This window comes from Orcinus orca, chromosome 20 (genome assembly GCF_937001465.1).
Source record: "Orcinus orca chromosome 20, mOrcOrc1.1, whole genome shotgun sequence".
In the NCBI taxonomy this organism is placed as follows: domain Eukaryota; kingdom Metazoa; phylum Chordata; class Mammalia; order Artiodactyla; family Delphinidae; genus Orcinus; species Orcinus orca.
The window spans coordinates 51,925,402-51,953,139 of NC_064578.1; the positions used below are offsets into that span (position 1 = coordinate 51,925,402).

The window sequence follows — 27,738 nt, forward strand, 5'->3', positions numbered from 1 at the left end:
CAGAGAGGGTAAGCCATTGTGCCAAGGTTACAGGTAGGAAGTGATGGAGCCAAAATTCAAACCCAAGAATGTCTGACTCCAGCCTTATCATCACTCTAACACTGACCAGTAGTTACCAGGCACGGATTCTGTCCCTTCATTCATTCACTCAACGAAAAATTTTGAGCGCCCACACTGGGCCAGCCATGTTCTAGTCCCCAAACAGCCTCCTACTGCTCAGAGCTCACATTCCCGTGAGGGGTGACAAAGACAGTACACAAATATAGAATATGTTACGTGGCGAGACGTGCCACAAGGACCAATAAAAAAGAGTAAGTAGAGAGATGGGGGGTCTGAATTACAGGCAGTGTGTCAGAGGAAAGCCTCTCTGAGGAAGTAACACTTGAATGAATAAGGATGGGATGAACGGAAGAATGCAAAATGATTCCTTTTCTGTGTCTAGGCTAGCAAAGAGGCCGAATGCGTGGGACATCTTTTACCCCTAATGCCCCTCCTTAGGAGTCAATTTGGGATATAATTCTCTTCCTCGCTCTAGCCAGAAAAGCTGAGGCTATTTTTCCTCCACTCTCTCCTAAAAGGAATGAATAAAACGGTTTGGGAAAGAATCTTTCGGGGACCTATCAATACATGGTGACTGGAGCCACAAAAAGGCATGAGAGTGGTGAGGCAGGACAGGGCAGGGCATCATTGTGACGGTGACCGGCAACCTGGCACGGAACAGAGGGCAAAAGGGAGACGGCTTGCTGACTGATAAGAAGTGGGGGATGGCCCAGGGGTCCCTCAGGCCAACGCTCCCTTGCTTGGGCCCATTTCACCTAGGCTTGAGGGCGTAGAGAAGATTCCAGCGCACGTGACGCAGCCTCCGCCGCCCTCTCCCGGCAGCTGTAGTCCCTTCACCCTTCGCCCGCTCGGCCAATACGCATGCGCCCCCTTCACGAGCCTGGTCGCGCGCCCCGGCAGCCCTACGCATGCGCGGCCTTACAGGTAACCGACTACACCCGCGCACGCCTGGCCCCCGTGTGCGCCTGCGTCGGGGGAGGAGCTCTGAGACGCCGCGCGCGCTCTCGGTCCCACCCCGCCGCCTTTGCTTTTCCGGGCGGGGTTAGCGCAGGCGTCTCTCTTCAAAGACCCAGGTGCCGTTTGTTTGTCGTTCGTGGCCCTCAGCTGTGTCCCTAGACTGGGACGTGGCCTCAGGTGCGCCCTGGCCGTGGCGAGGTTCCCCGGACCAGCCGGGTCAGAGCCCCTCCTGAAATCCTGGCAGAGCCCCCAAATCCTAGGGGAGAGTCCCCAATATCAGGGCCTTCTAAGGCTTGTTAAAAGTCTTTTTGAAATCCTGACCAGATCCCCTCAGAAATACTGAAAGGAACCCCCCAGGAAATCTTGTAGATGACCCCTGAAATCCTGTCAGAATCTTCTAGAAATTTTGTCAGACTTCTCCCTCAGAGCCTGTCAGAGACACCCCCGCCAAACCCTGTTTCGCTCCTCCCAACTCCTATCAGAACCCTCCCCCCAAGTCCTGCCAGAGGTCCCCAGAAACCAAAAATCCTGTCAGATTCCCCTCCAAAATCCTGTTAGAGACGCCCTCCCCCGAAATCCGGAGACTCCCCAGAAATCCCGTCAGAGACCCCCTTGAAATCCCCACAATGCTTGCTTGGGTCCTCCTCCTGCTAGAATCTCCCCGTCAAAGACCCCTGAGGTCCAGCAGAGCCTCCCTCGGTCCCTCACCAGGAGTGTGTCCCCCAAGCCCTGTCAGAGGCTCCCAGGGCCTGTCAGCACCCTCGCTCGCAGGGACCCTTCCCCACTCAGGCCCCACAGCCGTCACCCCCCTTCTGCACCCCCCAGCCTGGTCCACACTCTGGAAGGGTCTCTCTTGAAAGACCCCTTTTTCTAGGACCTTCTAAAAGCCACCAGGAAGTGTGCACTCCACAGCTGTGGACCCCGTCTGGCACCAGGGAGAGCAGGGCGTGGGGAGTACTTGGTGAGGAAAGGGGGGGCTGAGTGGGTGGGGTGAGGACAGACAGGCCCCAGGTGACCGTATTTTGACCGTGTGCCCCAGTGTGCCCAGTTCAGCCTTATATGGGCACCACTGTCTGTTGTCATTATTCGTAGCTCCCCTTTCACTCTTGAAAGTGTCCTGGAGTTGGGACAGTAAGTCGTATGGTCAACCTGGGTATGATGGAAGCAGGACAGGGCACTGTCAGGGCACAAAGGAGGGAGTCCCTAACTGCTCTAGGCACTCAAGGAAGGCTCCCCAGAGGAGCTGGGAGCCTGGGCCTGGGAGGACCGTGGGAAGATGCTGAGTCCCTATATGGGCCGTGAGGGACCTGGAGGTCGGCCAGTGGAGAGAAAAGTGGCAAGAAGAAGCCAGGAGTTTCAGGGACCGCTCTGTGCTGCACCAGCCTGAGGGGCTGGACTTAGCCCTGAGGGCACTTTTCCTGATGTGCGCCCAGTGGTGCCAGGACACCCCGCCAGGTTCCCATCCCCATGGGGATCACTTTCATGGTGTGGGGCCCTCTGGTGTCAGTTCACTGCGGCCTGGATCCCATGGCCTCGGTGCCCCGGGCCGCCTGCTGGGGGGTTCCAACTGAGGGCACTAGGGAGCCATGGGAGGGCGGGGAGCAGGAGAGAGGTGGGGATCAAACTCACAGGCGAAGCCAGCAGTTCCAAATACAAGCTGATAGGGCAAGAATGTCAGTAGCCCAGGGTGGTGTGAGAACCCAGGGACAGCCCCTCTTTCGGAAACGTTTTCCAGAGGAGGGGACATGGGAGCTGAGACAGGAAGGGCCAGTGAAGAGGATGTCCCAGGCAGAGACCTGGAGGTGGGAAGAACTGGCTCAGTTTGGGGAACAGCACACAGTTCAGAGTTGCTGGAGCAGCAAGTGGGATTTGGGGTCAGGGAGACAGGTGGGATCAGGCCATGAAGGGCCTTGGATATCAAGTCCAAGGTCTAGGCTTTGTCCACGGAGTGCTTGGGCGCTGTGGAAAGACATTGAGCAGGGGAGGGGCGGGTAGCTCTGGGGCCCTGTGAGGATGGATTGGGGCGGGAGACTGGAGTCAGGAAGCTGGGTCAAGGGCCCAGGGGGAGAGGCTGAGGCCTGACCAGGGGCCATAGGAAAGGAGAGGAGGGGTCAGGGGAGAGTCACTGGGCAGGAGGGACAGGGCTGGGGAACTTGACAAACTGCGAGGAGGAGGGATGGCAGGAAGGAGTGACCCTACCCCCTTTGATCTCTGCCGCCCACTCCTTGGGCCCCCCATTTTCCCAGCTCACACCTCCAGTCCATAAAACAGGTCTGAGTGGGAGCTGCACTGGTCCAGGCAGGGGTAGGCAAACTGGTTCTGAGAATCCAGAGCGGCCTGGCGCACAGGTGGGGCAGGGCAGGTCTTCATCCACGGGTGGCTGGTCTGAGGAGGCCATTCCCCTGTTTGTCCTTCCAGGATCTCTTGAAGAAGCTGGTCCCTTTTCGGTCCCTCCCGGTGATGTGGGGGAGCTGTTAGCTTCGCCAGCAGCTGCAGAGCAGCGGGGGTGGCCCATGGACCTGCCAGAGAGCCAGGCGGGTGGCCCTGCTGCCGAAGGTAAGTGGCTGCATCCCTGTTTGTCCCGTGGGAGGATGAAGAGGGAGGAGTGGGTGGATGGGACACCAGGCTGTGACTCGGGGACTTGGGAGAGGTGGCCTGGGGTGGCTGAGCCTCCACCTCAAGGCAGGGTGGGCGGTAGGGAGGGATCCTTGATGAAGTGCCTGCTGTGTGCCCACCTGCCTGGACACCTTATTTCATTTGCTCTGGGGAGGCCAGACTGGGAGAGTAGAAGCCTCTGCATGCGCTGTGCCCCCTGCCTGGAGCACCCTCTCCAGTGACCCACAGGCTACCCTCACTTCATTCAGATCTCTGCTTTCTGGAAAGCAGCTGCCCTGTCGCACTCTCTCCCCTTTCCTGCTTTACTTCTCTTCATAGCACTGACATCTATTTGTCTGTCTGTTTAGACTCTGTCTCTCCCACTAGAACATGAGCTCCACAGGGCAGCCTCGGTTTTATTCACTCTGGTATTCCCAGTCCCTAGAGCTGCGCTGGTCAATGTGTGAGCCATATATGTAATTTAAAATTTTGTTAGTAGCCACATTGAAAGAAAAAAAAAGAAACAGACAAAATGAATGGCAATAATAGATTTTATTTAACCCCATATATCCAAAACAGTATCCTTTCAGCATACAACAATATAAAAATGTGTTGGAGTCATTCTCTTTTTTTCATACTAAGTCTTCAAAATCTGGTGTGTACTTTACACTAATAGAGCACCTCAATTTACACTCACCACAGTTCAGGTCTCAAGAACCACTGTGGCCAGCGGCTGCCCTGTTGGTCACGCTGCACTGGAGCAATGCCTGACATGTAATAGGAACCCAGTTGCTAAGTCCTTGAATAATTGGATGGATGCAGACCAAATGGGTGTGAAAGCGGCTTCGGGAGGAAGATGCTGGGTTGCCCTTCCTGAAACTCATCTATTAAGTGAGAGAGCCCGAGGGAGACTGCCATCCTAGAGGAGAGGCAAGACCCCTTTCTTAGAGGCTCCTAGCAGGCCTGGACTCTGGCCTCAGGAGGCTCTCCAGATAGGAAGGTAGGAGGCAGATACTGGGGTTCGGGAAGTGAGGGCAGGCTGACCGAGGGACCAACATCTAAACATCTAAACTTCGTCTTCACCAGCAGAGGGCGTGCGGCCACCGAGGAACCCATGGCCAAGGGCTGAGCCAGCTTTGGGAGGCTCCCGAAGGAAAGGGAGGAACACACCCAGAAGGGATGGAGACCGAGGAAGGCAAGGGGGGAGAGAGACGAGACAGCGGAGGAGGGAGAGAGAAGGCTCAGGGAACGGAGAGTCGCTGAGTTGTGGGGAAAGAAGCACAGAGACAGGGAAGAAAATGGGAGCAGTGGACATGGAGACAGGCAGGCAGGACTCAGGGGACAGAGAGGTGGGGAGGAGGATGGGGAGAAAGAGCCAGAGAGAAAAAACTAGAAAAGGGACAGGACAGAGACAGAGGTAGAGACACTGAGGAAGGAAATGAAGGGAAGAAGACAGGAGAGAAGCAGAGTGACATCTTCCTGAGGGGCCCCGGGAGGCAGAGTGTCACATCTGCACTGTAGATACATGCAGATCCTCAGATCCCACGACATCTGGAGCCAGCCAGTCCTGGGTGACCTCACTGGGCCTCAGGGTCCTCCTCCATAACATGGGGGCACAGTGAGAGGAGATGTCTCCCCTAACTATACATTCCCACTCCCCTTCCCTAGAAGCATGAGTTCAAACCCAAGGGGACAAATTTTAGCTCACTACAAAGAACCCTTGAAGAATCAGAAGGATGAGAAAGGGCACTCATATGTTGAACATGTGACCTTGGGCAAGTTTCTAACTTGCCCGTCTCTAAGTATCCTTATCTTTAAAGTGGGGCTAATAATAGCAGCCACCATGGTTCGTGTAAGATGCTCAGAAGGGGCCTGGCTCCTATTAAAGGCTGAATAAATGTTCAGTTTTATTATTGAGCTTCCACCATGTGCCAGGCCCTCTGCCAGGACCTTTCCAGATTTTATCTCATCTCTTCTCCAGGAGCGAAGTAACCACCCCCCCACCCATTTTCCGGAGGAAGAAACTGAGGCTCCAAGAGCCTGAGTCCCTTGCCCAGATTGCCCCCTGAGTCTGTCAGACCTTGCAGCCTGTGCTTGGCCCTCTGCTATACCCAGCTGTCCAGGGTCAGGGCAGGGAGCCTCATAGGTCACTTCCAGCCCTGGGAAAGAGGCTGGGCTGGCCCAGTGGGTCCTGGGGTAGAGAATATATAGGCTCCTTCTATATCTTGGAGCATTGGTTGAGTGCCAGTTATGTGTGGATACAGCAGTGGACAAACAGACCCCAGGATATTCACATTGTGCAGAGGCAGGGGAGAGGGGGTGCTCTTCAAATACATAGAACTAGCCCTCCCATCCCTGGGGAGGGGAGATCACTCTATCCACCCATTTTACCGGTGGGGAAACTGAGGCTCCAAAAGGAGAAAAGACTTGCCCACAGTCATGAAGCTGGACTCTGAGCTCCTAACTGCTCCCCACCCACCCACCCTGCCTGGATTGCCCCATCCCCCTTCGTTTCAGGCCCCAGGCCGTGGGCACTGACGTCGCCAGCCTCAGGGATGTGGGAAGGAGAGAGACCCAGCCCCGAGGCAGGCTGGGAGACCGGAGATGCTGCCGGGAGTGATCGATCCAGGCTGCCCGCGCGATATTGGATTGTTCCTGGCTCCTGGGCCCACCTTCACCCTCGGCTTCTCCCAGAATCCTCTCTTCTTTGCCCTCCTCCACCCTTAGCCCCCTCTGAGCCGAGCCTGGGAAGCAGGGGAAGAGAGGAGGAAAGGCTGTACTCAGAGTATTTGTTCAGTATCTGGGCTCCTGAGCCAATTGAACACAAAGGATTCAACAGCAGGGGCACTTCCTGGCCTGAAAGATGGGGCCCACATTCCCAGGTCAGGGGATGGGGGAGGTGACTCAAAGACCCTCACATTGCGGCTGCCACCCAAAGCTTCCTGCAGTTCCCCACCAGCCCAAACTCCAGGCAGCTTGAAATGAATTCCTTTCCCTCTGCAGAAGCCAGGACCTGGGGTCACCCCTCTTTGCTCTTCATCGTCCCCCCTCTTCATAGGTGGGCTGGCACTCTTGTCTCCTCAGTGTACCTCTTGGACCAGCCAGAGGAGGGGAGCCTGGGGACACCGCTCAGCTTAGAGGAACAAATACTCAACTCCACGTTTGAAGCTTGTGACCCCCAGAGGACAGGTCAGAGAATCAAGGAATTATGAGGGATGGAGATGGGCGGCTGGGAACTGGGGAGCCATGGCGAGAGGGATGGGCTAGGGTGAAGTGGATGATTGTGGGAAGCTTCCAGAAGGAAATGGTTAAGGGGATGGAGGCCTTTCAGGACAAGGACAGTGAGGGGAGGAAACTTGGGGAATGTTAACAGAGGAGGGTGGGGCTTTGGGGCCTGGGAGAGGGAGGAAGGGCAGCCACTGTGGACCTGGTGGGGCACAGCTGGTCCTCTTCAGTCCACCTTCTGAGGTGGGGATGACTGGGCCCCATTGCCCAAGGGCCATGGTGCTGGGGTGCCACCAGCCCAGCCAGTGGTCCCACTTCAAAGCCATTGCCTGTCCCCATCCCCCACCCCTCACCTGCCCCAGACTCCCTCACAGCCTGCTTTATCCCCAGGCACTGTGGCTGTGACCCATGTACTAGCCTACCTGGAGGCTGTGACGGGACGGGGTCCCCAGGATGCACGCCTCCAAACACTGGCCTGCAGCCTGGACCCCAATGGCGAGGGCCCTCAGGCCACTGTGGACTTGGACACCTTCCTGGTCATCATGCGGGACTGGATTGCTGCCTGTCAGCGGGATGGGTGGGTCCCCGCACCTCCCCCCTCCCCCAGGAAACCCTTCCTAAGATCTAACCTCATACCTGCTTACTGCAGCCAGCACCCTTTGGGCACAGCGACCTGCTGTAGTTGGAAGGAAGCTGAGGAGGAGAGAAAAGTAGAGATGGGGTTGGGAGGGGGTTCTGAGGACAAAGTGCCTGAAATTGGGAGGCAGAGGGAGTCTGGGGGCAGAAATAAAATGGGCTGGAAGGAGGAGAAGGGTGATTGTTAAGGGGCTGACAGAGGCCTGTCCCCATCCCTCCTCCAAACCCAGTCCTTGCCCCTCTTGCTTTTCCATCTGGCCCCGGGTGCTTGCCATCTGGCCTCACCTTCCTCCCCACGGTGCTCACTCTCACCTGACCTGTCCCCTCCCACCACCCGCAATCCCCCTGCCAGTGGCTGGTCAGGAGTGGGCGGGTTGTTTCAGGGAGCTCTAAGCCTCATCCCTTTGATACAGGGGATTAGAGCTGGAAGAGGAGACCGCCTTTGAGGGAACCCTGACCTCCCAGCAACTGCCATCTGGTGAGATTGTTATATATAGAATGAAGCAGGCAGGCCCAGGGTCAGACAGTGTGGGGAACTTCCCACCCAGGGGCAGAGCAGGGGATGGGGCAGGACTCCAGAGACCTTTGCTCTAACCTGGAGCTGCGAGTTTGGCTTTCTAGGTGCCTCCATGACATGACTGCCTCCCAGCTGCCCTGAGCTTTGGGGTTTATTTGTTTTTTTCCTCACGGGTTCTTTCTAACTCCTCCTAACACCAGCCCTGTTACAGAGGCCCCTCCTACCTCTCATCATCATCTCCATCACCATCATCAAGCCGGCCCCTCCCTGTACTCTAGTCCCTGCATTCAAGGTCCCTCTGGTCTTGTTGCTGGCACTGCCCCGCTCTGGCCTGGCCTCAGCTCAGACTGTTTCTCAGCCTAAACTTTCCGTGTCTTCTCTAATCCTTCACACCTGATAGGGAAGCCCTGGTGCGGAAGGCCTGGGATGCTGCAGGCTAAGGTCCCTTTCTGTCCAGCTCCCTCAGCACAGACCTGCAGTCCTCCCCTGCAGAAATCTGATTATCTGACTCATTACCTGCCCTGCTGTTTGGTTGGCTGGTTTGCTCACCATTCTACCCCAAAGTCTTCACACACAGGAGGTGCTCCATAAAAAAGTGTTCATGTTCTATTTCTCCAGGCTTATAAAAACAAAACAAAAGTCAAAAAATATAGCTTTCTTGTTATTCTCTGGAACCTCCTCCAACCGGGCTGTGAGCAGGGAAGGGGCAGGTCAGCTCCCGGGGAGGAGAGGCTGGAGGCCAGGAGTCCAGGGAGGAGGCTGTGGTGAGGATCCAGGGGGAGAAGGTGAGGCCTGAGGCAGGAGGAGTGAGGGAGCCAGGACAGCCCAGGGGCTGGGTGGGTGAGTGGGAGAACTGGGAGGACAGACAAGTTTGGGGCAGTTGAGGTGCTGCCCAATGTTGGGCATGATGAATGTGGGGTGGTTGGGGGCTATGGGGAGATCCAGTCTGAGCTCAAGGTACCCATGAGCAAGAGGCTTTCTGGATGGTGTGTATAATTGCAACCCCAGGAGCAGATGGGATCACCCAGAGTGAATCTGAGGATGGAGGCCAAAGGAAGACCAAGGCCGGAATCCTGGAGCAATCCGACATCTCAGGCCACCTGGAAGCCCACCACCCTCTGTCTGTCTCCCTGCAGGATGCTCAGAAGCTGAGGATCCAGCCAACCTGGAGAGCTTCGGAGGCGAAGACCCCAGACCTGAGTTGTACCTATCCTCAGCCCCTCCCTGCCCTCCCCCTGCCCATGCCCTCCAGCCTGCCTAGGGCCCAGGGCCTGGCCTAAGGCTTGGGGTCCTTCGGGAAGTGGGTGAGGGACACAGGCTGTGCTAATAGCGCAGGGAGAGTGGGGCAGTCTCCTATTTCTCTTTCTCTAGAAGAGCCACATCTCCCCGACACCAACACCTACCCCGAACTGGGGAAAGGAGGCTAGGGCTGTGGGCAGTGACCCTGGACCTTCCCTGTCCCCAGGCCCGCCACAGCTGACCTGCTGAGCAGCCTGGAGGACTTGGAGCTCAGCAACCGCCGGCTGGCTGGGGAGAACGCCAAACTGCAGCGCAGTGTGGAGACAGCCGAGGAGGGTTCCCTGCACCTTGGGGAGGAAATTTTGGCTTTGCGCAAGCAGCTCCGCAGGTGGGCCCGGCCCCGCCCACCCTCCTGCACACCCCCGTGTCCCACCTGCCCACAGGCACAGGCTCACTGCCACTTTCTTAGTATTTTAGGTAGAAACTGGGTTTCTGTCCCCCACACTCAGTCTCTTTCCCTCCTTTTTTCTCTGGGTCTCTGTCTGGGATTTCTCTGTTGCTCTGAGTGGATCTACGTCTGTGATCTCTGTCTTCCTCTCTCCCATGTGGCCCACCTGCCCCCGCCCCCACTCAGCACCCAACAGGCTCTGCAGTTTGCCAAGGCCTTGGATGAGGAACTGGAGGACCTGAAGACTCTGGCCAAGAGCCTGGAGGAACAGAATCGCGGCCTTCTGGCCCAAGCCCGGCAGATGGTGGGTTTCTGGCAAGGGGCCACAAAGGTGCACTCTGCTTCCTACTATCTTGGAGTCTGAGCAACAGAGACTGACTATGGAGTGGGAAAGGGCAGAGGTCTCCCGGGCTTCCTCCCTCAGTCCAGGCCCTGCTCCCCAGACTTTGGATCCAGATCTACTTGCCATCCCTCTCATGACAAAGGGGACAGCAGCAGTCAGCAGGGCTCCCCAGACGCATTCCCCCGGCCCTGCTCTTCAGTGACCCAGGCCCAAGTTGTGTGCCCAGGGGTGGAAAAAGGGCAATCTGGGGGCAAGGAGGCCTGAAAAGAAGGCTTTGTTCTCTCTCTGGGCTCGGTCAGGAAAAGGAGCAGCAGCAGCTGGTGGCTGAGATAGAGAGTCTGCAGGAGGAGGTGAGCTGAGGCCCAGTGCCCACCCCTACCCCTTCCCCAGTCCTCAGGATCTCCCTGCCCTACCCACTGCTGCCCCAAACACCCCCAGCCGCCTGCAACAAACACCCTTCAGTCTGGTGAGGGAGACCTCAGAAGCCCAATCCCAATGTGTGAAGTCCCTGAAGGTCACATGGCTGCATGTGAGGACTGCCACAGTCGGTAAGAGGGTGGGGCATGGGGCGGACTCCCGGTTACGCTGAGGCTGCCTACATAAGCATGGGCCAGTCTGCCCTTCTCTGTGCCTCAGTGCCCTCACCTGCGAGAAAGGGAAAAATAATGGAATCTCCCTGGTTGGATTGTGTGAGATTTAAACAAGAGGATGCTAGGTACAAGGCAGGACACATGGAAAGAGCTCACTAGAAGATAGCTAGTGTTGTTCATATTTTTTATGGTGGAAAGAGCACAGGCCTTAAAGTCAGCCCTGATTCAAATCCCGTCTCTGGGAATCCCCTGGCAGTCCAGTGGTTAGGACTCTGAGCTTCCACTGCAGGGGACACGGGTTCGATCCCTGGCTGGGGAACTAAGATCCTGCATGCTGCACAGCATGACCAAAAAAAAAAAAAACAAATCCCATCTCTGCCACTTACACAACAGACAGCCTTTAGGTATGTGACGTGCCCTTTCCGAGCCATAGATTTATTCTCTAAGAACAGGAGAGAAGGGTATCTGTTCGTCAGGATTGTTGTGGGGATTAAATGGCACTTTTAGCCCAGAGCCTAACACATAGCATGAAGAGGCCCAGTCCAACCTCAGGGCTGACTCAAGCCCCATTCTGAGACAGAAAACATCGTCTTAGTTAATTCTGGGTCCACCTACTCCTTTTAGGTGGAAATAAAGCCCACACAGAAGGTGGCATCTAAGTTGCTGGAGATGCATGCAGCATCTCAGTGCTCCTCAGTCAATGTCTGTTCTCTCTGCTGGTCACAGACTGATGTTCGTTGTCCCATCTGGTCCTTAGCCTTAGTCACCACTGCACGCTGGCATCCACTGGGGGGCTGACATTGCCTTCTGGTCTCTGGATGTACTGTCCTCACTGCATCTGCTGGTGGTATCCCTCGTCGGAACCCGACAACCCACAAATGCCACTGGGGTTCCTCCACACCCTTTTAGGGGCACAGAGGAGGTTTAGCTGCTTTCCTGTGACTTTGTGTCTATAGGGGCCTCACTGGGCCTTCTGTGCCTTAGCTCCTCACACAGCCATCTCTGTTCTATTTTTCACACACCTTGCTGCTTCACAGACTGAGCTGGGAAACAGCTCTCTCAGATTCCCAGATGTTCCAGAGGTTCTGTGGTTCAACTGCATCCATCCTGTCCAGCCGTCTAACCTGGGACTTGGGACTGGCCTCAGGGCCCATTTTCATTCTGTTGTTCTCTTCTTTGACTCTTCCTGAACTCCTCCTCCAGCGCTGAGGATCTCTGCCCAGTCCAGGCAGTAATACTCATTCTGCCTGATCATCCCAAATCTCTGTCCTATGTCTGTATTATGGCTTTTACACGTAAACCAAAAAATTTTCCACTATCATTCCCTGGCTCTTCCATGAAAATTCCCTCTGTCGGGACAATGGGAATCTCGCTGCAGGATGGCTGCCATGGTGTGAAGCATGGGGTGCAGACAGGATGTGACTGTTTCTTCTAGAACATCTCTTTTATTGGGGGTATAGTTGTTTTACAACGTTGTGTTGGTTTCTACCGTACAGCAAAGTGCCGTAGAGTTCCCTGTGCTATACAGCAGGTTCTCATTGGTTATCTATTTTATACATATTAGTGTATATATGTCAATCCCAATCTCCCAATTCATCCCACCCTCTCCCCCAAAACATCTCTTTTTAAGAACAAGAAGAAACTTTCCCTGAAGCCCCATGACAGGACCTCCCTCTCATATCTCATTGGCTAAAGTGACATCAAATGATTATAGCCGAACCACTCCCTGGCATGGATAACACAGCCACCGATAGGTCTGGGATACTTTCAGCTCGGAAGAAGAAAGCACCAAAGAACCGGTGGCTTCAGTCTGAAGGACACTAATTAACTTAACAAGAGGTTTTGAAGGTTCTGGGCTGGTTTGGCAGCTTTTTGACTTGTTTGTCTGCCCGTGGCCTCGGGATCACAGATGGCTACAACAGCTCCAGACCTCACGTTCTCACTCAAAGCAGGACAAAGAGGGACAAATGCTCCTCTCACGGCTCTCTCTCTTCATAAGAAGGAAACATTTTTCCAGGAGCACCTCCACTCCACCCCCGCACCAGCAGACTCCTCTCACAGCTCACTGGATTACATGACGAGAGGCTGGGATAATATCTGACCTTCCTCAGCCTCTGGAGTGGGAGGCAAACGAGTGAGAGGGGGTGAGAATGGCTGCTGGGTTAGCTAACCAGCCGGGTATCTGTCCTGAATCTGCTGAGATTTCCATCTTGATTCACCTCCAGAGCTGCGGCTGGGACCCACCTGCCCGCGTGGATAGTGGACCCCCAAGGAAAGTAGGAGAGGGAATAAGCAGGGTGAATGGCAGCCGGCAGTCTCTGCCTCCTCCTGGCCTAGAAGGCCTGTGCCAGGTCAAGTGCCTTGAGCAGCGCCTGGGACATCCTAGGCGCTTGATAAACAAGCTATTCTTGGTTCCCTTCCCCCACCTTTCCCTTCTCAGCAGCTGCCTACAGACCATCTATAGATCAAGTTCTCAAGTTACAGTAGAATAATGCTGGAGTAAGGGACACTCAGCTTTCCTACGAGAACGTACAGAGCAGGGCTCAGGTTACTGCAGAAGGAGGCAGGAGCGGCTGAGTAACCAGGTTCCCTGCCGAGTGGCCCAGGATCCAGCCTGTAAATCCCGACCAGGTGGACAGATGTTGACACAGCATTCCTGGCCCATCCTTCCTCTGCCCTTCACCTGGCAGCCCAGGCCCGCTGAGCCTGAGAGGGGGAGAAGGCGGCTGATGGAGGACTTGGAGCTGGGCTGGAGTGAGGGGGGGAGCTGACCTTGGTATCCCTAGGGGCGCCAGGAGGAGGGATGTGGCCAAGGGTAAGTCGACTGCCTCCGTGCTCCTGAAATGCTTTCCCCAGTGACTGCCTCATGTCAAAACTCAGTGTAACTTGCTAGGTTTTTGGTGCCTGGAAGCTCTAGACTGGAATTTGGTCTGTTTTATTCTCAAATCCCATTTTGTGGCTGGCGTGGGCTGCCCTCTCCCAGCCCCCTTGTTTTCGCAGATAACTCTCTTTACCCTTGAGGACTCAGACCCAGTACATCCTCCTTGCAAAGCCTGGGCTCCCACAAGGCCCAGGGCCCTAGGCCCCCTCATGTATTATCATCTGCTTCTGTGTCGGTCTCCACCTCCAGTGATGAGCAACTTGAGATGAGGGACGAAGCTCGTTCCCCATTCTCATCCAGGGCTGCATCTGGCTCAGAGGAGTCTGGGAGTTAAAAGTGCAGGATTCGGGCTTCCCTGGTGGCACAGTGGTTGCGAGTCCACCTGCCAATGCAGGGGACGCAGGTTCATGCCCTGGTCCGGGAAGATCCCACATGCTGTGGAGCGGCTGGGCCCATGAGCCATGGCCGCTGAGCCTGCGCGTCTGGAGCCTGTGCTCCGCAACGGAAGAGGCCACAGCAGTGAGAGGCCCGTGTACTGCAAAACAACAACAACAACAAAAGTGCAGGATTTGGAATCAGATTTGGGTTTGAGTCCACTTACTCTCCACGTGACCTTGGCCAAGTTTCTTAGCCACGCCAATCCTTAATTTCTTCTGTAAAACTGGGGATGATTACAGTGTAAAAATTAATAATTGGGACAGCCAGACTTTACATTCTTCCTGAAAGGCACAGTATAACGCATATAGCAGTATCCATGAAATCTTCCTTCCAAAAATTAAACAGGAGTCTGGACAAGGCCCTGGACCTACACATCAGTTTATAGGAAATAATGAGGGGGGAGGAGCATGGTAAATGTCCTGCACAGGGAACAAGAACACAGTAAAGCAAATCCAAACGCACCAATTCTACAGGACAAATGACCTGGTTTCTTCTACAAATGAAGGACCTGAAAAAAATGCCAGGACTGGGGAGGCTGGGGATCACTGTCAGATGAAAAGAAATGGGAGGTTTCAACCAAAAGCCGTGGTGGACCTTGTTTGGATCCTCATTCAAAGAAGCTAAACGTGAAAAGACATTTGTGAGACAACCGAAACCAAAAAAGAGCACTGGGTGTGCAATGATATTAAGGAATTATGAATAATTTTGTTAAGAGTGATCATTGTATTGTGGTTTTACTAGAGGAAAAGTCCTCAAGTAGAAAATACAAATGCTGGAGTAGTTACAGGTGAAATAATATGATGCCTGGGGTTTACTTTAAAATACTCTGGTTAAACAAAACAAAACAAAAAAATTTGAAAAATATAGAAGAAATAAATGGGGAGAATGTATATGATTATTGAAATTGGGTGATGGATAATGGGGGTTCATCATACTGGTATTTTTTGGGGGGGCTGTGCCCCGCAGCTTGTGGGATCTTAGCTCCCCAACCAGGGATTGAACCCAGGCCCTCAGCAGTGAGAGTGTGGAGTCTTCACCATGGACTGCCAGGGAATTCCCATCTTTATCTTTAAAATAGGGCATAAGAAATAAGCTAACACTGGCAAGGTGTTCAGTAACTATTAGCAATAATAATTAGCTCATTTAATCCTCACAGCCACCCCGTGCATCCTATCTTATCTCCATTTTTGCAGCTCTATTTTGATTTTTCATCCGCAAATCAAAGCTGAGATCCCATAGGATGGTTGGAAGGATTAAATGGGCTAAAAGATAGACAGTGCTGAGCATGAGGCCCAAGGCACATCAAGTGCTCAGCAAATATCAGCTATGAATATTAACATGGCCATTTGCTGAAGTGAATGTGACCAGGGTCCCTTCTTTCAGAACGAGAAGCTGCTGGCCAAGCAGGATGGAGTGAAAAGGAGGAGTGAGGAGCTGGCCACGGAGAAAGAGGCTTTGAAGGTGCCACCCGTCCCTAGCACCTTGACAACTTCCTACCACCCCGAGGCCATTTTTACAATCACCAGTTTCAGCCCCCGTGGTCTGGTGAGATCAGGGACTTCAGTCAAGCCGTCAGGTTCCCAGGGCCAGTGGGCAACTCAGCTGAAACCCCTCTCGGTGTAGCTGATGTCCAGAGACATGGTTGGAGGTTGAGGAGAGGGGCTCGGGAGAGTGGGCAGGCCAGGGAGGGCAGGCCAGACAGATGGACGGGCTCCTTCCTTGGCAGCGGCAGCTCTACGAGTGTGAACGCCTCATTTGCCAGCGAGACGCCATCCTCTCCGAGGTGAGGGGGCTGGGGGAAAACATTTGCCTTCTGTGTGTCTCCTGCCCCAAGTCTGCAAAGGGAAGTCCTGCTTGGCTGTAATCCTTGGATAATTAGCCAGGAGAGATCAGAGTGGTTCCCGGGAAACTGGTGCTCTCCCTCAGGCCCTAGCTCTTCCCCCAAGCCCACCCCGCCTGTCCCCCCAACACCCAGCCTCAGCGTCTTTGGAGGGCTGGGCCCAGTCTCAGTCAGCTTCGGGCTTTCCCAGCGCACTCGCCACGCGGAGAGTCTGGCCAAGACCTTGGATGAGTACAGAACTACAATCCAGGTAACCCACTGGCCTGGCCCCACTCTCCCCACTTCTCTTTTGCCATCTCTGGGATTTGCTGCCTGCTTCTGTCTCTGTTGATCTTTTTCCAAGTCTCCACATCTTGTTTCTTCCATCGCTACTGTTTGACTGTGTGTCTCTCTCCCTCTCTGTCTCTCTCTGCCTTTTCACTTTTCCTCTGTTCCTTCCTTTCTCTCTCTCTATCTCCATCTCCTATCCACATTCCTTTTTTTTAAAAAAATATTTATTTATTTATTTATTTGGCTATGTTGGGTCTTAGTTGCAGCACACGGGGTCTCTGTTGCAGCGCACGGGCTTCTCTACTTGCGGCACGCAGGCTTCTCTCTAGTTGTGGTGTGCGGGCTCCAGAGCGCGCAGGCTCAGTAGCTGTGGCGCGCGGACTTAGTTGCCCCAAGGCAGGTGGGATCTTAGTTCCCCAACGAGGAATTGAACCCACGTCCCCTGCATTGGAAGGCAGATTCTTAACCACTATACCACCAGGGAAATCCCTTCCATCCACTTTCATTCTCTGTGGGTGACTTCTCACCACATCTCCCCTCCTCCTATTTCTGTATCTCTGCCGGGCTTATTTAGATTCTTGTCTCGGCCTCTCTCTGGGTCTAGTCCCTCTGTCTCCTGAGGCGACTCCTCTCTCTATACCTTGTCTTCAGAGTCTCTTGCACCCCATGTGTCTCTTGCCTCTCTGTGAATCTGTTTCTGTGTCTCTCGTTTTTCCATGTGTTTTATCTCTGCCTTCCTTTTCTTAATTTTCCTGACTGATAGGTTACCTTCTGGGTTCCTGTTGCTCTTTGCCTCTCTTTGGCTTCCTAAGTTTCTGTCACTGTTTCTTCCCCTTCTCCCTTGGCAATATGTGTCTGGAGGAGCCCAAAGAAGTCACAGGAGTGGAAGTGACCTTGGAAGAGGAGCCCAGGCATGGGGGGTGGGGAAAAATGGAGACCCAGGGGTCCCCCACTTCTTCCTTTGCAGGAACTGAAGGTGGAAATTTCACACCTGGAGGAGCAGCTGAGTCAGACCCATGAGGGGCTGGATGAGTGAGTGGAATGGCAGGGGTGGAGGAGGCAGGAGGGGAGCCCCAGGACAGGGACCCCTGGCCTCCAGCCCCAAGGTGGGCAGGGCAGCAACCCCAGCATAGGCTGACGGACAGGTGGTGGGCAGGCATGGAGGCAGCTTTCCCCGTCCTGACTGTGTGGCCAGGCTACCCGAAGGGGCTCAGGTGAGGAGAGTGGACTGGACCAAGCTGCCACGACCATCGCTGGGTGTGGAGATCCAGGCCATTCGGCAGGTGGGCCTGACACCCCCAGAACACCCTAACCCACCGCCAGCGGCAACTCTGACCCAGCCCTCTCACACCACCCCAGTTCCCCCAGGACCATCTCAGTCCTTAACTTCATCCCTAACCCAGTCCTTGGTCTGAGCACCAAACCCCTGCCGGGTGCTGCCCCCACCGACTCCCCAGCCCAACCTCTCACACCACCTTCTTTCCACCTCCCATCCTCACGCCTCAGCCCATCTCCATCCCACCTCTGACCTGTCTTCTGCCTTAATCTGACTCTCCATGGCCTCAGAAACAACTTCTTCTCTCCCAGAAACAGGAAGTGGCAGCCGCCGATCTCTCCAACCCTTTGTGTGGCGTGTGGCAGTGGGAGGAGGTCATCAATGAGACCGATGAGGAAGCTGAGTTTCCACCTGAAGCCCCAACTGAGGGACAGGTGAGCACAGGAGGGACTCTGAGACCACGGGATCCAGGGGCTGGGAGAGGGGCCTGGGACACCATGTGCCTTCACTGTTCCCCATCTCATAGACAGATGTTGACTGAGGGCCTGCTGGCTGCTGGCCAAGGAGCCCCCAGCCAGACAGGACACCACCCCTGCCCTCTAGGGACTGGCCTGCTGGTGTGGAAGACAAAAGTGAACAAAGCAAACACACAAATTGCATGCTAGTGGTTGTCCTTATTTCAAATACACTGTCAGGAATCACCTTATTTAAAATGGGACTACAGTGGGAAGGGAGTAAGTGAATTGTTCTTCTTGACACCATAAAGGTACAGTAAGCATTTACCTTTTGAATATGTCACCTTTAAGAAAAACTTAACAAGCCCTCTACGTAATCTTGAATTCAACAATAGCCATTGTTTTATGACTTCCGTAATTACCTGAACAATATTTCAAACGTTGTTTGAAACAACGAAGACAACTCATCTTCAGTGTTCACAGCTGAAAAGTGAGATTTTAAGCTGTTAGTGCCAGAAGAATTCCTTTTTTTTAAGGAAATATTGCTAACAGCTCTGTAAACAACGCTGTATTGTCTTGAAAATTATACTGCTTCAAAGCTGTTCATCATCCTTAAAAGACAAACTCGTTTCTCTGTTCACTTTTTCCCTGAGTTGAGAGAAGCTTCTGTTTCTCTTTGACACCAGCGCTCCTGTGGGATTCCTCACTGACCTCTCCCACTGCTTCTGCGAGGTTTAGGCACCCTCATCCCTCATCCTGTTACTCATGGGAAACTGAGGCTCAGAGGGCGATCACACAGCTTGTGGGGGGCGGAGCCACGCTCCTCAGGGGAAGTGTAAATTAGAGCGAGCTTCTGCTGAGAGTGGTCCGTTGCCTCCTGGAGGGGAAGGCTGACCCGGGCCTCCGGGTGCTGCCTGCGCTGGCTCCTGGGGATACAGAGCAGAGTCATTCAGGGCCTGGATTCTCCAGCACTCAAGGCCTGATAGAGATCATGCAATCAGGCCATCCCAATGCAGGATGATCCATGTGCTAGACGTGGGCGGCGGGCCCTGTGAGAGCCTCGAGAAGAGAGTTTCCATGTTGGGTAGGCGACTGAAGGAGATATCACAGGGAAACTGACACGAGTTTATTTTGAAGAAAGAAAGAAGTTAAGTGGTGTGATAAAGGAGAGGTCTTCCAGGCAGTGGGAACAGTAAATGCAAGGATGTGAGAGCGTGAAACCACATAACATGTTTGTGGAGCAGAGGGCAGTGGGGGTGACTAATGAGAGATGAGGTCTGGCTGGATAATGAAAGGAATTCCCTGTCAATGAAGCTGAGAGGTTGTGCTTTTCTCCATCAAGCCACAGGAAGGCTGAGGGTAGGGAGGGGCAGGTCACCTCTGGATGTAGAAAGACCCCTCTGGGGCCACATGGGGACTGACTGGAGGCTGAGAGCCTGGGAGGCCAGGGAGGAGGCTGGGAAAGTGATCCAGAGGTAGAGGGTGAAGGTTGAGCCAGACCAGGGCCTTGGGATAGAGAAAAAGGGACAGGCAGAGAGAACTGGGGCAGGGAGACAGAGCTGCCGACCTGCTGACAGCGGGGTTGAGGGCGCTGGATTCCGGGAAGGGAGTAGACAGAAAGACGCTGAACTTAGCTTGCCACCCTCTGAGGTAAGCACCCTGAGGGATAGGGGGGTGCTTCTCAGGGGCAGTGGGTGCACAAGGCTGGAGCTCAGGGATGTACTTATAAAAGTGTCGAGTTGGTGGTTGAGACCACAGGCAAGGATGGATGTCTCCAGAGAAAATGGAGGGGGACCTGGGTCCCCAAGACTGGGAACTTGGGAGGAGAAGAGTGTTGGAAGGGAAACGCTGAGCCTCTATGGGGCCCAGATGAGTGTGAGAGGCTTGTAGGAGTGTGAGAGGTGCAGGGGTCCTGAACTCCTGGGTCCTGAAGGAGAAAGGGGCTTGCTGGAACAACCGTCCTGCTTCTGGCTTCTGCTCCTAGAGGGATGCTAGAGCCACCCTCAAGTGGGGCCCAAGAGGAGGGCAGGGCTTAGAAGCAGGTGGTGAATTCTTGGCAGGTGTTGCAGCCTGGGAGACATAAGCTTTTCTTTCCCACAGAGAAACTTCCAGGGAGAGCCTGCATACCCTCATGAAGGAAGGAAGGAGCGATCAATGTGGTAAGAAGATTGGTCCTCCCTGAGCCATCCCTCTGCCTCTAGCTGACGCCAACTCTCAGATGGCTAGAGTACAAGGCCTGGAAAAGCCCCGAGGGAGTGCATCACTCATTCCCTCGTTCATTCATGCTGAGGCCACCCTGGGCCTGCAGACCAGGATGAGTGAGACCCAGCCCTGCCCTCAGACCCTGATCGTTCCAGAAGGACATCCAGCACCCAACCCCACCTGGGGGGAAATACTTTTGGAGGAGGCCCTGCTTGGGGTCCTTTAGGAGTGGTATTCGTATAGGAGGCCCTTAGACAAGAAGACAGTTGTCAGGCAGATGGGACAGCTCAGTCACTAAGTCACTGTTACTGAACACACCTCTCCCAAGGCCTCCAGGGAACTGTGGGATGAATGAGACCAAGACTGTGCCCCAGGAGAGCAGCCAGACAGTTGGGAGATCATCAGGGGCTCTGGAATCAGACAGCCTGGGTTCAGATCCCAGCTCGGTTACTTTGTGATGGGGTGGAGTGAGCGCCTGCCCTGTGATTGTTACCGACTGTTACGAGGCTCACGTGCAGCCTCGGAGGATAGAGAAAGCACTAGCTGTCTGGGCCCACCCTCCTCCATGGGGCCTCTGCCTTCCTGCGGTGCCTCTCTGTTCCCCCTCCCCTCTTGCAGGCTCCCGGCTGCGGCAACTAATGAGGCTGCCTGCCGCGGCCTCTAATTGGACTTGTCTGGGAAAGCTGAGATTGGGCAGGATGGGGGCCCTGGAGCTGTGACCTCCCCCAGCGTCACCAGGGAATGGAAGAGGGGGCTGAGCAGCGGCGTAGACAAGGGTTGGCGTAGGGGCTGGACATCCGAGCAGGGTGCGGTGGGCAGGGGCAGTATGATCCACAGATTGGGAAGCTGGGAGTGAGGGAAGTGGTGAATCCTGTGACCCCTAGATGTGACCAGGGGCGAGAGCTTGAACCTTGAGAGAGGGGCTGGGGGTCCCCGAATAGAAGTCCCAGAGGATCAGACAGCTGTGTGTCTGACTGGGGCAGAGGCTGGGGCCCATGAGCCTGGATTGGATGGGAGTTGAGGAAACAGCTGTATCCCGAGGGTGTTGGGCCTGAAGCTGGTAGCTAAGGCTGGAAGGCTGGATCCCTGATCCCCAGCGAAGGTGGTTGGCAGGTGTTGTGGACCTCTGGGTCTCCAAGGGACGTCAGGGCTGGCCAGCTTGAGGCCTGAGTCCCCAGAGAGGCATTTCAGGGGCTCAGACAGCTGTGACCATAGGAGGCGCAGAGGCTGGAGCTTGCACACTTAAGAGAAATGATTTGGGATGGGGGCAGGGCCCACACAGTTGGGTTCTGGAGTCAAGGAAGTCTGAGCTGGAGTCCCAGTTCTCAAGACCCAGTAAGACCGACACTGACTGAAAATGGCCCAACCCACGAGGCAGGAAGCTGGGCCAGGGGGTGGGGTCCCGGAGAGATCTGAGTCTCTGGTGTTTTGGGTGTGAGAGAACCAGAAGCCTCTGATCAACTGGGGGATCAGCTGGGAAAGTAGCAGCTGAGAAAGCCAATGAGGTGGAGAGGCCCCTGACCCTGTAGGAGTCACATACCCTGGAGAATTTGGTGAAAATTCCCTTGAAAAAATACAGATGCTGAGACCTACTCGCAACAGTTTGCTTGTTGGCAAACTCCAGGATATCCTCCAGGTCTCTCCACGGTGCCCATCCATGTTAAGAGCCCTCCTTTAAAGGTTCTGCCACACAGCGGGCGAATGGGAACCAGGCAGGGGAGACAGATGCTTGCAGCGACTTTCTTGTCACCCCAGGTTACCCAGGAGAGAGGAAGAAGAGGAAGCAGAGATCCCGGTCATGGTACGCAGTCCCCTGCACCATCCACTGCAGGCCCTCAGATGAGGCTGCTGTAGTCACAGCTCCTCCCCAGCCCCTGCCCACACCCACAAGCAGGCCAAGAGATAACGATGCCGTCGCTGCAGCTAATGAGAGGAGACGGTGCTGTAGAGGGAGGCTGCAGGCCAGTGGGCGGCCAGAATATTCCCAGGGGACCCCCCAAGCACACATACAGGGCTGCAGCCGCTACACCACAGACGTGGCTACACCCCCGGGTTGCAAAAATGCACAGGCACAAGCGCCCACACTCAGGAAGGGCCGGGCCCTCCCTGGCCAGCCCCAGAACTCCTTTGGGGCACCGCACCTGTCACAGCTGCCCTGCCCGGTACCACCCACACCAGCTCCTTTGCTTCTCAAAGTGGCAGGTGACAATCCTGATTCTTAGGCAAGGGAAGAGAGGGAAGGAAATTTGGCGAGGTCAGAAGCCTGCAGTCCTCAGATAAGAACCGTGAGCCCCGAAGGTGTGCCAGCCTCTGTTCCAGGCACCTGGGACCCTTCAGGGCCCACACCGTCCAACATGGTCTCTCTGAGCAGCCTGACCCCAAGCCCACTTCTTTCCCACCACACCACGCTCCCTTCCATGGAGACTGGGGCCTCACCTCAGTTTCCTCACGGCTAGTGTGACAGCAATCTTTACCCAGCTCTCAGGGTGAGGATAAGTGTTAAGGATCAGGTAGTAAAGTGCCTGGCACAGAGCAGACACACAGGAGGCGACAGTGGTGAAGATAGTGGCTGGGGTTGGTGTTCCTGGAACTCTTTATTTATTATTGTATTGTTATTACCATATCATCATCTACAGAGCAAAGGCATGGGTGGGAAAGCCTGAGATCTGCAGAGGGGATGCCCTTTCAGAAAGACACGGGGGATGAGGTGGGAAAGTGAGTCAGGAGGAGTATTTGGGGCTTTAATCTTAAAGTGCCTGCTGGGCCTGGCACAGGGCAGGAAGATGGACCCAAAGAGTATACATGGGGGCTTCCCTGGTGGCGCAGTGGTTGAGGGTCTGCCTGCCGATGCAGGGGACACGGGTTCGTGCCCCGGTCCGGGAGGATCCCACATGCCGCGGAGCGGCTGGGCCCGTGAGCCATGGCCGCTGAGCCTGCGCGTCCGGAGCCTGTGCTCCGCAACGGGAGAGGCCACAACAGTGAGAGGCCCACGTACCGCAAAAAAAAAAAAAAAAAAAAAAAAACAGTATCCACGGTGGACTAGGCCCAGCCCAGGGCTGGGCTCCTCAAGAATATGGGGTCCCTGCCCTCAGGGAGCCTGTATACTTCCAGAATCAGATAGAAGATGGAAATAATAATGTTGAGTAGCTCACGCAGTTATTGTGCGCTCACTGTCTGCCAGGCACTGTTCTGAGCCTGCCTCCTGATTTTTTGGGTTTTGCCCACATTCACTCATTCATTCTCCACTTCAGCCCTGTGAGGTGGGTGCCGTCATCATCCCCATCCAGCACATGGAGAAAGTGGGGCCTGGAGAGATGGGGGAACGTGCCAAGGGACACGTAGCAGGAAACTGGCAGAGCTGGGAGCTCAACGCAGCAGTGTGTCTCCGGGAGGCTCACGCACTGAACCACTGTGTCCCACCCCCTTCCATGTGGTCGCTTCTGTCCAGCAGGCTGAACCTAGCACCGCTCCCAATCCAGGACCCGGTGTCTCAAGTTTGTCTCCTTTGTCCTTCCAGGTGGATCTCCCCATCCCTCTGGGAGACTCACACCCTGGAGACATCCCAGGAAGCCCTCCTGAGAGGTAGAGGGACCCAAGGGCCTGGGGGCAGACTTGGGGGCAGAGAAAAAGTCCAGCACCATCGCCCTGCCTTCCTTTCCCCCCAGCAGGCCCTCAGAGCCGGAGCTGCAGCAAGCCCTGGTGCCGGTGGTGAAGGAGCTGGTCCCAGTCAGGAGGCCAGTCTGGGGCCACCTCTGCCTGCGCCCCCTGCACCCCCAGCAGCTCAGGTGCACCCCAAGGCGTCTCCAGAAGGAGGGTGATGGTCAGACAGGGTGATGGTCAGACAGGGCTCCCCTGGGCCCCCCAAGCACTGTGCTGCCTCCCCACAGAGTCACTCGGCACCCGCTGATCCTGGCGCCAGTCCTGGGCCTGCTGCTGCTGCTGCTACTGCTACTGCTGCTGCTGCTCTCGGTCCGGCTGCTGGGCCAGTCCCTGACCCCCACCTGGCCCCACCTCCAGCTCTGCTACCTCCAGCAGCCTCCAGTGTGAGGCACGCATCCTGCCGCCTCAGAGCGGCGTCTAGTTCAGTAATTTAACAGGGGCTCTTTTTACTGTTAATCCCGTGGGTGTGCCACTGTGATTTGGGATTATCCCATTGCCGGGACCCTAGATACAGTGCTGCAGGGTCCACAGTCCTGTATTGGGTTTTTATGTGAAGTCTCTTGTTTTTTTAACGTTGACAACTACATTTCTTAACAATAGCAAAACACAACCAGTAATGGATTAAGCACTAGGGGTTATATTTCCCTCACAAAACAAGTCTGGAGGAGGGCAGTTGTGGACCCACAGCTCAGTCTGCATAGCACAGGGACCAGCATGCTGTGATTCTCTGTGACTCTCTTGGCCCTCCCCCCGTGCTCAGGAGGTGGCAGGTGTTGTAGCTTCATACGTCATATCTGCAGGGAGAAGGGGACACATCTCTTCCTTTTTATAAAGAAAAGCAATAACCTTCCCAGAGCCAGCAGCAGACTCTGTCTCATCGGCCAGAACTGTTTGGCATGACCACCCCTAGCTGCAAGGGCAACTCGGAGAGCAAGCATCTCTCTTGGCAGAAAGAGGGAGAACAAGATGTGGGCCAGGCACACACATAGATGTCACCAACGGCCAGCAGGAAACGGTGTGCCATTTGTTCATTCAGCAAACACTTAGTGATCATCTATTTGCCATGGCTAGACCTTAGAAGACAGAAAAATAGACCGACCCTCCAATGCCAGGCTGAGGAGCATTGATTTTTCTCCTGAGGATGATGGGAGTTTGGGGGACATTTAATTACTTGTTTTTGGTTATTTACTTTGTAATTGAGGTATAACTTACATACAATGATAAATGGACAAATCAAGTATCAGCTGGATAAATTACTGCACACGTAAACATCCATGAAACCAAAACCCAGGTCAAGATATAGAACAGTTTCAGCACTGTAGAGGCTTCCTTGGGAGAGCTTTGAGCCAGGCAGGACAGTGATAGAGGTAGCTGCAGGCTCTGTGAGAGCTCAGGAAAAGCACCTAACCCAGCCTGGGAGGTTAGAGATTTCTTCCCAAATAGGTGACATCTGCATTTAGTCTTGGAAGATGGGTAAGGTTGGTTATAGTAAACAGAGGCGGGGGAGGGTGTCCCAGGCAGAGGGATAAAAGTGTGTGAAGACCAGGTGGTTGGAAAGCACCTCTGTGTGTAGAAAGCCATAGGCAGCACCATGTTGCTTGGATTTAAAAAAAAAAAAAAAAAAAAAGCCAGGGAAGGATTTGAGGCTTTAGAGTTGTGAGAAAAAAGATAGGCAGACAAGAGCCCATTAAGGGTTTTGAACCAGCTTGAACTCTACTGCCAAGTGCCCAAGAAAGTGCTGTGATCAGGGAAGGGGCAGAATCAACTCTGGGTGGGAAAGAGATCTTCTGAGCCTGTACAGAGGATGAATAATAATGGAGTGAGGCTGGAGGCAGGAGGTGGGGAGAAGGCTGGGGCCATGGTCCAGGTGAGAGAGCATGAGGCCTGAGCTGGGCTGGGTGCATGGATAGAAAAAAGGGCAGGGCAGAAAGAGGCAGAGCAGGAAGGACAGAGCCAGGACTGACAGGCTATGAAGGAGGATGAAGAGGGAAGGGGCAAGGACTGCACCTGCATCTGACCCACTGACTGGTAGACAGTGGAGCCATTCCCAACATAGGGAACCCATGAGAAGGGGTGGGCTTGTGGGGGACACTCTTAGCTCATGTGGGGAGGAGTGAGTGTCTGGGTTCCAAGAAGTGGCTGGAGCCCTGAGCACTGAGCTTTCAGTCTAGAAATGGGGGTCTGGATGTTATTAGCTGTGATGGTGATTGAAATGTGGGGATTGCTGAAATTTCCTGAGGAGAAGGGAGTAGAGTGGGAAGGGGTTTGGGGCACCATTTTGTGAAAAGCCTCAAATGCTAGACAAGCGATCTGGGAGGATGGACTTCCCTGGTGGTCCCGTGGTTAAGACTCCCCGCTCCCAACGCAGGGGAACCAGTTTCGATCCCTGGTCAGGAAACTAGATCCTGCATGCTGCAACGAAGATTCTCGCAAATAAGACCCTGCGCAGCCGAATTAATTAAAAAAAAGACGTGGGGAGGAAGTACAGGAAGAGCACAGGCCAAGACGGAGTTACCAGGCCCTTCAGCAAACAGAGGATGGGCCTTCTCACAGGGTTGTGAGGCTGAAAGAGCCAATACAATGGTATGTGGAAGAGTGCCCAGCATATAGTAACTGCTCATAACATTTTAATTCTATTTCTCCATGAGAGTAGTGGAATGGTCTAGACTTCTGAAGTTGCACAGATTTGGGTTCCAATTATCCTTCACTAGCGCTGACAACTTTCAGAGCCATGTTTCTTTGTAAAATTTGGCCAACTCCAGATAGTTGTAAGGAATAAATACAGTTATTCATTGTTCAGTATTTCTGAATAACAGGGAAACAGGCCACACCCCCCAGCCTAACGGCCAATTAGGGCGCGGTCCGCCTCTCGGAAATGCAAATTACGGGAGAGCTTGCCAATCACCAAGCGCCAGCCCCGCCCCCTTTCCCCACGTCGACTCGCCCAGCTCCACTCTCTTCTCTAGGCCAATCAGAACGCAGTCCGTGCGAGCTGCGCCAAGGGAGCTAGGTTCAGAAACCTCGCAGTCCAGTTAAGGGAGTGAGTTGCCATGGTCACCACTGAGGGGCGGTGCGGAAGGGCTGGCCGAGCAGAGAGAGAGAGAGAGAGAGAGAGAGAGAGAGAGAGAGAGAGAGAGATTCTGATTGGCTGCTTCCTTACTTCCTTCACCGGTGGGCCAGGTGTTTCCCCGCCTCCGTCCCGTGCCTCCGGAGCCTAATGCCTTTCTCCTTTCTCCTCTCCTGCCGCCCCGACCAGGCGCCCCAATGGTCTCCCGGGAGGCGCGCAGTTAGAAAACCCTGAAGAAACTGCTGCAGGCTGCTGCAAGAGAGGCAGAAACCCTTCTCTATTTTTTATTTTATTTTGGGGGGCTGCGGCCCCGTGGCTTTCGGCATCTTAGTTCCCTGACCAGGGATTGAACTCGCCCCAGCAGTGAAAGCGCCGAGTCCTAACCACTGCATCACCAGGGAATTCCTGGAAACCCTTTTCTAATAATGTGTTTTGCTTCCAGAAGGGCGTACTTAAGTCTTCTAATGGTGTATCTGGTTTAATCCTCAAAATAATGAGGGAAAGGAGGCTGGAAGGTTAGAAGCCGTTCCCAATACCACACAAGTAGGTTTAGGGGAACCTGGTTTTGAATGGCAGATGCATCTCCAGAGTCCCCCCATCGCCGCCCCCCCCCAACTTTCCACTGCGCCCAAAGAGAAGTCGGGAAGTGATGCGAGAGCGGAAAAAGAGAAATTCAGAGAAAATGAGAGCCGGGAGAGAGACGAAGACCTAAAAGAAGAAAGAAAGAGAAAAAAAAAAAAAGACACGAAGGAGTCAGGCAGAGAAAAAAGAAAGTGATTAAGAATGGAAGGAAGAGTTTTAGGCAGAAAGAAGAGTCGAGAGAGGAGACAGAGATTCCCCAGAAGGCCGGGAAGCCATGAGGGTGAAAAAGAAGTATAGAGACTCAGAAGGACAGATACCCAGAGAGCAACAGAGACCCAGAGAAAGGGGCAGTGACTCGGAGGGGGACAGAGACCTGGGAGGCTACAAAGAACAAGAGGAGAAGGGGACAGAATCGGGGATGGGGTGGGAATAGATATGCGAGTGGAGAGGGACAATG

General features: G+C 54.5%; 1 protein-coding gene across 3 annotated transcripts; it reads left to right on the plus strand.

The window, feature by feature from the left end:
* The first annotated feature begins 856 nt into the window (after positions 1 to 856).
* On the plus strand, positions 857 to 27,734 carry KASH5 (KASH domain containing 5). Of its 3 annotated transcripts, none has more exons than XM_049703329.1 (20): positions 857 to 984; positions 3,436 to 3,573; positions 6,697 to 6,801; positions 7,228 to 7,414; positions 7,887 to 7,951; positions 9,127 to 9,193; positions 9,456 to 9,617; positions 9,864 to 9,981; positions 10,320 to 10,370; positions 15,313 to 15,474; positions 15,656 to 15,712; positions 15,960 to 16,019; positions 17,007 to 17,071; positions 17,196 to 17,322; positions 17,627 to 17,749; positions 19,871 to 19,929; positions 21,728 to 21,773; positions 23,490 to 23,554; positions 23,638 to 23,757; positions 23,860 to 27,734. In XM_049703329.1, exons 1-20 carry the CDS (start codon positions 969 to 971, stop codon positions 24,017 to 24,019), a joined length of 1,953 nt encoding a protein of 650 aa, XP_049559286.1. In that variant the 5' UTR covers positions 857 to 968; the 3' UTR covers positions 24,020 to 27,734. The 3 variants fall into 3 exon arrangements, with proteins under 3 accessions (XP_049559286.1, XP_049559287.1, XP_049559288.1); XM_049703330.1 differs by having other exon boundaries at positions 15,313 to 15,390; positions 17,235 to 17,322; XM_049703331.1 differs by having other exon boundaries at positions 15,313 to 15,390; positions 17,235 to 17,322; positions 23,641 to 23,757.
* Positions 27,735 to 27,738: the final 4 nt, after the last annotated feature.